This window comes from Aphidius gifuensis, linkage group LG6 (assembly GCF_014905175.1).
Source record: "Aphidius gifuensis isolate YNYX2018 linkage group LG6, ASM1490517v1, whole genome shotgun sequence".
NCBI classification, from domain to species: Eukaryota; Metazoa; Arthropoda; class Insecta; order Hymenoptera; family Braconidae; genus Aphidius; species Aphidius gifuensis.
Genome location: NC_057793.1, coordinates 7,588,546 through 7,598,692, shown reverse-complemented (window position 1 = coordinate 7,598,692; position 10,147 = coordinate 7,588,546). Strand labels below are relative to the sequence as shown.

Below are 10,147 nucleotides of genomic sequence, written 5' to 3'. Positions count from 1 at the left end.
AAAAAAAAAAGAAAAGAGACATAAAATAATTGTTTAATTTTTAAATATAAATTTTATTATTAATTAATATAAAAATTATGATGTTTCTTGGGCAACTTTTTCTGGTACAACTTTAGCAACTTTTCTTAATTCTTTTGATAATGTTTTTGGACATTGCATTTCAGTCCAACTGATGGGAACCATTGATATGCCTAAAATAAATTATATATCAATTTAATAATACAATAATAATTAGTTTATATAAATTTAAATGAAAAAATACCTTCTTCACTGTGTGCAACAACAACTCCCAGTTCATTTTCAGCAGTGCTAAGAGAATAAGTATGAGCTTCAGTCATTGGCATCTAAATAAATAATTTAATTAAAGTTCTGTTATGTGTTATATATTATTATGATAATAAGATAATAAATATACATACAACTCTTGCAAGTATAATATCACCAGGTCTAAATGACTTGTACAATTCAGTTCTGTCTTTTTCAGTTGCTCTGACATCTTCTTTTCTTATCATACCTCTGTAAGGTCTTGTTAATACAACATCACCAATACATTTTAATATACATTTAGCAAATCTTTGATTAACCAGTGTCACCATTGCTGTTACAATATCACCTGGTGCTGGTACAATACTTTGTTCTGTTGTTCCATGTACCATTATTGTTTTTGTCTAAATAATAGAAAAAAGAAAAAAAAAAAAAACAATTATTGTTATTGTTTTTATAAGAAAAATAAAAATATAATTTACTCACTTTATCATCAACAACTGTCTCCACAATTCCAGCAAGTTTTGAATAAATATATCCATGTAATTCATATGTTCCAGGTCCAGGTAAATTTAATTTATTTGACAAACAAAGTCTTTGACCTAAAGTTGCAAAAAAAAAAACAAATGACAATAATTTAAAATTGTTGTTAATAAAAATATTTATTTTCTTTTTTTTTATTTAACATAAATTTTTTTTTTTTGGTTAGATAAATCAATGATTTGAATGATAAAATATATAATTTTCACTTACCAGGTACACATACTATTGGATGATTATTTTCTTCCATTGTCATAATTAGCTGATTATTATTTAGTTTAAAAATAGCTCAATGTTTATTTGGATATATAAACAAATAAACAAGCATGTGCAAATTCATAAATAAATAATAATAATTGTTATTATTATTATATTTAATTTAATATTGTGAGAAAATTTATTTTACCAACAACTGTTGTTGAGACTTTGAAGTCTAGAGACCTCTAGAGGTCTCAACTTGAGAAAGGAAATGAAGTAGTAGCCATATATGTATATTTATTGATTGAATTTGAATATCTTCAAGAACAATTATGTTTGAATAATAAATTAACACGTGGCAAATAATATCTATCGTTTCATTCTTCAATATTAATTATATTATTTATAAATAATTGAAAAATAAATTAAACACCATGAGATACATTCAGTTTTCATAAAAAAAAAATTGTTTTTCAATTCTAATCTTCATTTTGAATAATAATCATTGCTTTCTGATTTTATATAAAATGCCACATAATAGAAATAATAGGAATAATATAATATATAAAATTTTTAACAAAAAAAATGTGTCTCATTTTGTTTGTGTCGTTGCAATAGAAAAATTTTATCAGCTAATAAATAATAATTATTTTTGTCCTAATTATTTTAACCTTGAATGAGCTATTGGTCTTATTATAAATATTAATAAATAAAAATGAAAAATAAATTATTTTTGATAATAATTTTTTCAATTCATTATGTATACTCGAAGAACATTAGTAATTATGACCAATTAAATTTTGAAAATTTAGAATTATTTTTATTATTTTTTTTTTTATAATAATTATACAAGGCACTTTATGTTTATTCGTAATTTTTAAAATTTAATTTTTCATAATGTTCTTCAAGTGAATAATCAAGGACAATTATGTTTGAATAATAAATTTATTATTTATTTTTACAGTTTACAATATTTTCGTAAATTTTAATATAACATTTTTGGAAGATTACTTGCTGATTAACAGCATCAATTGAAACATCATTAATAAACAATTTAAATATTATTTAAATAATATATTTTATAAATATCCTGATAATTGAAATATAATTTCATCTGATGGTGATATTCTAATTTACTACCCTTTTTTCGCAGAATATTTATAATATATAATATTTAAAGCATAATATAAATAAAAAAACCTTTTCCAATTATGTATTATGATTAACTTTCTGCTTATTAGTGATTTTCTTTGATATTTATTTGAACCATTAAAACCAAAAACATACACCTAAACATTTCGAACATCCACTGCAATCGCTGTTGCTCTCACATATAGCTATGCTTGAATCATCGGTCTTGTTTTTAGCCCAGCACCACATCTTTAGCAACATGCTGCTTCGTCAGCATGTCCGCCAGTCCACATTGGAAATATGGCTGTTGCCATGCTCCTCTTTTGACACGTTCATTTGAAGTTTTATTATAATAATTTTGTGGTAATGAATTTACACAAAAAAGTGTTCTCAAACCAAAAACTACCATCAATACCAATATTGATATGTTATTCATCTGAAATTGATTATTCAAAAAAATAATATAATATGATTACTTTAAATTAAAAAATAAATAAATAAATTAAATATATAATTTTATTTTTTAATTTATATATGCGGTTTATATATAATTAAACTTACTTTATATAGGCCAGATATTTTTATTTTTCACAAGTTGATTCTGAAAATATTATATAGTGATGAGAATTTAGAATTTTCAATTAATATATACAAATTTTAAAAATTACGAACGAAAATAGAGTGTTATAATTATGATAAAAATAATATAATTGTAAATTTTCAAAGTTTAATTGGTCATAATTGCTAATGTCCTTCGAATGTATAATGAATTGAAAATTATCAATAATTATTGTTAATTAGCTGATAAAATTTTTCTATTGCATCGACACAAACATAATAAGACATATTTTTTTGTAATTTAAAAATTTTATATGTTATTATTTTTATTATTAACATATGCATATATATACGGGGCATTTTATATAAAATCAGAAAGCAATGATTATTATCTAGGCCGATTTTTTACGATATGATAAAAATATACCAAAACAAATTTCAATTAAAAATATTTTTTTTTTATACATTTATATTTTCATTGATTTATTGCTTTGAATTGTTTTTTAATAATAATTATTCATCTCCCATTATCAAACGAAATGCAAATTTAAAAAATAGCAAGTAACTGAAAAATAGACTCGAGGCACTAACATACGGTTAGTCATTATTATATTTATCAATATTGAAAATATCAATAACAGTTTTTTATATTTTTAGAGATTTTGCAATAACTTATTAGTAATGTATTACTAGTTAATTTGATTGATATGTTAAACCGTAAAAATTCTCGACATTATCAATGAGGCGAAATTAAAAACAATGTAAACATTCTTATTATAAATAAAATAAATGTAAAAACTATATTAGTTTGAATGTAAATATTGTGGAAATTATCACGAAAATTTTCAAATTGAGTGTTGACAGTCGACTAACAGTTGGATAAAAAAAATAAGTCAAATAAACTATCAAATGATGATGATGATGATAGTCATCTCATTGCTTTATTTCAATTGCAATATCGCAATATCAATTATAACCTCAAGTATTGTTTTTTTTTTTTTAATTATCAAAAATTGGCAGTATCATATACAAAAAATTGTATTCATTCAGTTCCAACTTTATAGAAGGTCGAGTCTCTAAATATGAGATTGTAAACGTATTTTTTATCTCAAAATATAACGGCGAATCATCAAATATTATTTGACTATACCTGCAGTCATTGTACATGCGATTGCGTGAACTTATTCGTCGAAAAAAAAAACCTGCAGGTATATTCACGATTATTATTCGTGATAAATAATTAAATGGAATAATTATTGATAAAAAAATATGAATAAAATTAAAAATGAAAAAAACTAACATTTATTTTTAATGATTATAAAAAGTTGATGAATAACGCTGCTTCCAGTCATTTCATTGGTCGTCATTTACATACTCACACACTCACAAAAAAAAAAAAAGAAAATCACTTTAAATATTTATTTTTTTGTTTTATATTTTTGCTGTATTAATGAAATCGAAATTTGTACATAATTAACAATAACAAAGTTTTGTTAATTTGTTAACTAAAATTTTGAAGTAACCAATTTTTTTTTCAAATCATTATTGAAGTATGAACCCTGCAATCTGCATTTATTGGTTTAGATTAAGCTCACGACTTTCTTTTCAAAAATGAAAAATAAAATTATTCAACAATATTTATTAATAAATATTAACAGCTGTTCGAGGTGACATGGGATCATTAATAAACAATTTTTTATATTTTTTTTTCACTCTGCTATTATAAGTCCACGTTTTTTTCTTCAAATATAAAAAAATAATTATTTGTAAAGGATTATTTTTTGGAGGTGTCATACAATTGTTTATTAACAATTACATGGCACCTCGAAAAAAAATATTATCAAATGATTTGTTTATTTTCTTAGAAGAAAAGTCGTAGGTTAATTTGTATTAATAATTCTTCTTCTCGAAAAGAAAGCCGTGAGCTCATTTGAATCAATAAAAGCAGAATTCGTACTTTAAGATTATTCAAAAAAAAATTGTTTACTCCGAAATTTAAATTTACAATTTGTTATTGTTATTTAGGATCAAATTCTGATTTTAGTAGTACAAAATATTCAATGTAAAAGGCATGCATCTATATATGATCATTTTTAAGTAATTTTTTTTTTTTTTTTCGTTTTTCTCGAGTTAAAATTTACTAAGTCTTATACCGGTAACACAAATTATTTTGAATCCTTTTTTTTTTTGTATAAAAAATTTCATTAATTGTTTTTTGTCATATCATTGACAGTTGATCAACGAAAACGGCCGCTTGCGGCCGTCAACAACACTAGTTAATAGAAAAATTTTATCAGTTTATTTAGAATAATTATTTTCATTATTTTTATTTATCATAATTTATTTTTATTCGTAATTTGCAAAATTTAATTATTCATAATCGCTAATGCTCTTTGAGTATATAATGAATTGAAAAATTGTCATTTTCACTATATACATATAATCGATTTTCAGAATCAACTTGTAAAAAATAAAAAAATATCCAACGTAAATAAAGTAAAAATATAATTCATATATAAAATTGATTATAATTTTAAAATAATATATTTAATACGTCAATTTATATTTATTTTTTTTATTTGAAAGTATATTTAATCATTTTATTATATTTTAAATTTTTTAAAAATAATTAATTTCAGATGAAGAACATATTAATATTGGTATTGATGGTAGTTTTTGGTTTGAGTACACTTTTATGTGTAAATTCATTACCACAAAATTATAATGAAACTTCAAATAAACGTTTCAAGAGAGAGACGTTGCACACCAACTACCCTAGATCTGGCTGTTCCGGTACCTGGGGATGTGACGAAGGAAAATGTTGGACACGATGTGCAGGTTATTTAGAAATGTGGTGCTGGTCTAGAAGATGGACCAAAACTAATCGCGATATCCCAACTCCATGTAACAAATCTGCAACTTGCAGTGAATGTTGGAACTGTGCAAGTAAATGTTTTTGGTTTTAATGATTAATTATCAATGTTCAAATAAATATCAATGGTAATGAGTAAAAAGTTTATAATAAAATTTATAAAATTAATATATATAATTGAGAAAGATAAAGGCGTCTTTCATCAATTAAAATTACAATTCAATTATCAAGATATTTATAAAATTCAAATTTTTTAATAATAATGTTTCAATATTGATGCTGGTAATCAGCAAAGAATCTTCAAAAATGTTATATTAAAATTAAAAAAAATATTGTAAACTGTGAAAATAAATTTATTTTTCGAAACATAATTGTTCTCAAATATGTATATTCAATTATTTGTTCTTGTATGTCTCTTTAAGTTTCACATACAATTTGTTATTGTGATTCTTGTAATTAAGAAAAAATAAAATATGTACAATGTCAAAATAAAAATAAAAATAAAAATAAAATATTATTACGTCATTAATGAATTCAGCTCAATTAAAATTTAAAAACTTCAAACAACCTTCACAACTAATTTTATTAGTTTTTTTCATTTTTGATTTTATTCATATTTTTTTATCAATAATTATTCCATTTAATTATTTATCACGAATAATAATCGTGAATATATAATGGTCAATACACTGCATCAGGCAGGTGTTTTTTTTCGACGAATAAGTTCACGCAATCGCATGTACAATGACTGCAGGTATAGTATAGTCAAATAATATTTGATGATTCGCCGTTATATTTTGAGATAAAAAATTTGTTTACAATCTCATATTTAGAGACTCGACCTTCTGTAAAGTTGGAACTGATTGAATACAATTTTTTGTATATGATACTGCCAATTTTTGATAATTAAAAAAAAAAAACAATACTTGAGGTTATAATTGATATTGCGATATTGCAATTGAAATAAAACAATGATTGGCAATAAAGCAATGAGATGACTATCATCATCATCGCATCATTTGATAGTTTATTTGACTTATTTTTTTTATCCAACTGTTAGTCGACTGTCAACACTCAATTTGAAAATTTTCGTGATAATTTCCACAATATTTACATTCAAACTACCTCTTTATATATATAAATAGTTTTTTTACATTTATTTTATTTATAATAAGAATGTTTACATTGTTTTTTTTCAATTTCGCCTCATTGATAAGATTTTTGTAATGTCGAGAATTTTTACGGTTTAACATATCAATCAAATTAACTAGTAATACATTACTAATAAGTTATTGCAAAATCTCTAAAAATATTGCTTTAAATGATGCTAAAAAAATTTGTTATTGATATTTTCAATATTGATAAATATAATAATGACTAACCGTATGTTAGTGCCTCGAGTCTATTTTTCAGTTACTTGCTATTTTTTAAATTTGCATTTCGTTTGATAATGGGAGATGAATAATTATTATTAAAAAACAATTCAAAGCAATAAATCAATGAAAATATAAATGTATAAAAAAAAAATATTTTTAATTGAAATTTGTTTTGGTATATTTTTATCATATCGTAAAAAATCGGCCTAGATAATAATCATTGCTTTCTGATTTTATATAAAATGCCCCGTATATATATGCATATGTTAATAATAAAAATAATAACATATAAAATTTTTAAATTACAAAAAAATATGTCTTATTATGTTTGTGTCGATGCAATAGAAAAATTTTATCAGCTAATTAACAATAATTATTTTTGTTGATAATTTTTCAATTCATTATACATTCGAAGGACATTAGCAATTATGACCAATTAAACTTTGAAAATTTACAATTATTTTCATTATTTTTTTTTATCATAATTATAAAGCACTCTATTTTCGTTCGTAATTTTTAAAATTTAATTATCCATAATCGCTAATGTTCTTCGAGTATATAATGAATTGAAAAATTCTCATTGTCACTATATACATATAATCAATTTTCAGAATCAACTTGTGAAAAATAAAAAAATATCTGGCCTATATAAAGTAAGTTTAATTATATATAAACCGCATATATAAAATTAAATAAAATCTTAAAATTATATATTTAATACAATTTATTTATTTTTTTTAATTTAAAGTAATCATTTTATTATATTTTAAATTTTTTTTTGAATAATCAATTTCAGATGAATAACATATCAATATTGGTATTGATGGTAGTTTTTGGTTTGAGAACACTTTTTTGTGTAAATTCATTACCACAAAATTATTATAATAAAACTTCAAATGAACGTGTCGAAAGAGGAGCATGGCAACAGCCATATTTTCCTAAGGTTCCTAGGAATCGATGTGCCGATGAATATGAATGTAACTTGGACGAACAGCAATGTTGGGTAGGATGTGGTGCTCTTAAGATGTGGTGCTGGGCTAAAAACAAGACCGATGGTTCAAGCATAGCTATATGTAAGAGCGATAGCGATTGCAGTGGATGTTCGAAATGTTTAGGTGTATGTTTTTGGTTTTAATGGTTCAAATAAATATCAAAGAAAATCACTAATAAGCAGAAAGTTAATCATAATACATAATTGGAAAAGGTTTTTTTATTTATATTATGCTTTAAATATTATATATTATAAATATTCTGCGGAAAAAGGGTAGTAAATTAGAATATCACCATCAGATGAAATTATATTTCAATTATCAGGATATTTATAAAATATATTATTTAAATAATATTTAAATTGTTTATTAATGATGTTTCAATTGATGCTGTTAATCAGCAAGTAATCTTCCAAAAATGTTATATTAAAATTTACGAAAATATTGTAAACTGTAAAAATAAATAATAAATTTATTATTCAAACATAATTGTCCTTGATTATTCACTTGAAGAACATTATCTATTATAATTATGAAAAATTAAATTTTAAAAATTACGAATAAACATAAAGTGCCTTGTATAATTATTATAAAAAAAAAAATAATAAAAATAATTCTAAATTTTCAAAATTTAATTGGTCATAATTACTAATGTTCTTCGAGTATACATAATGAATTGAAAAAATTATTATCAAAAATAATTTATTTTTCATTTTTATTTATTAATAAGACCAATAGCTCATTCAAGGTTAAAATAATTAGGACAAAAATAATTATTATTTATTAGCTGATAAAATTTTTCTATTGCAACGACACAAACAAAATGAGACACATTTTTTTGTAGAAATTTTTTTGTTATTTAAAAATTTTATATATTATATTATTCCTATTATTTCTATTATGTGGCATTTTATATAAAATCAGAAAGCAATGATTATTATTCAAAATGAAGATTAGAATTGAAAAACAATTTTTTTTTTATGAAAACTGAATGTATCTCATGGTGTTTAATTTATTATTCAATTATTTATAAATAATATAATTAATATTGAAGAATGAAACGATAGATATTATTCTAGTCTTCTTGGCAGTGACGAAAGGAGCGTGTAAAAAAATTGTAAAAGATCATAACTTCCACGTTTCTCATTTTGACAGGTTATTAAAAAAATTAGGTGCTCTATTTAATTTAATTACAATAATAATTAAAAAATTTTTATAACAAGAACAAATAATTGAATATACATATTTGAGAACAATTATGTTTCAAAAAATAAATTTATTTTCACATTTTACAATATTTTTTTTAATTTTAATATAACATTTTTGAAGATTCTTTGCTGATTACCAGCATCAATATTGAAACATTATTATTAAAAAATTTGAATTTGATAAATATCTTGATAGTTGAATTGTAATTTTAATTGATGAAAGACGCCTTTATCTTTCTCAATTATATATCATAATTTTATAAATTTTATTATAAAGTTTTTACTCATTACCATTGATATTTATTTGAACATTGATAATTAATCATTAAAACCAAAAACATTTACTTGCACAGTTCCAACATTCACTGCAAGTTGCAGATTTGTTACATGGAGTTGGGATATCGCGATTAGTTTTGGTCCATGTTCTAGACCAGCACCACATTTCTAAATAACCTGCACATCGTGTCCAACATTTTCCTTCGTCACATCCCCAGGTACCGGAACAGCCAGATCTAGGGTGGTTGGTGTGCTCCGTCTCTCTCTTGAAACGTTTATTTGAAGTTTCATTATAATTTTGTGGTAATGAATTTACACAAAATAGTGTACTCAAACCAAAAACTACCATCAATACCAATATTAATATGTTCTTCATCTGAAATTAATTATTTTTAAAAAATTTAAAATATAATAAAATGATTAAGGTTGATTCCGAATATCTGAATTTCTGATAGACTTTCGATTTTTTCGGCTTATTTTCTAAATGAAATAATTATCTATATTGTGAATTTTTTTGAATTTTTTCTTGTTTGCTTTTTTCGAGATATTTACTGTCAAAGTTGACAACTTTAACACACAAGGTATACGCGTTACCTCATGTTTTTACGAATAACTTTTTTTTGTGTTGATTCAAAACTGTACATTTACTATCAGATTGTAGCCCTGGACAAGACGAAATTTTGATAATTATTTCAATTTTTTCTTCTTTTTCTTCTAATAAATATTCAACTTTTA

At 22.8% G+C, this 10,147-nt stretch overlaps 1 protein-coding gene across 1 annotated transcript; it reads right to left on the bottom strand.

The window, feature by feature from the left end:
• Window positions 1–40: 40 nt before the first annotated feature.
• On the bottom strand, window positions 41–1,146 carry LOC122859251 (exosome complex component CSL4). Its single transcript, XM_044162683.1, has 5 exons — window positions 1,018–1,146; window positions 751–866; window positions 420–668; window positions 263–344; window positions 41–191 (listed from the first exon to the last, which is right to left on the bottom strand). Exons 1-5 carry the CDS (start codon window positions 1,058–1,060, stop codon window positions 76–78), a joined length of 606 nt encoding a protein of 201 aa, XP_044018618.1. The 5' UTR covers window positions 1,061–1,146; the 3' UTR covers window positions 41–75.
• Window positions 1,147–10,147: the final 9,001 nt, after the last annotated feature.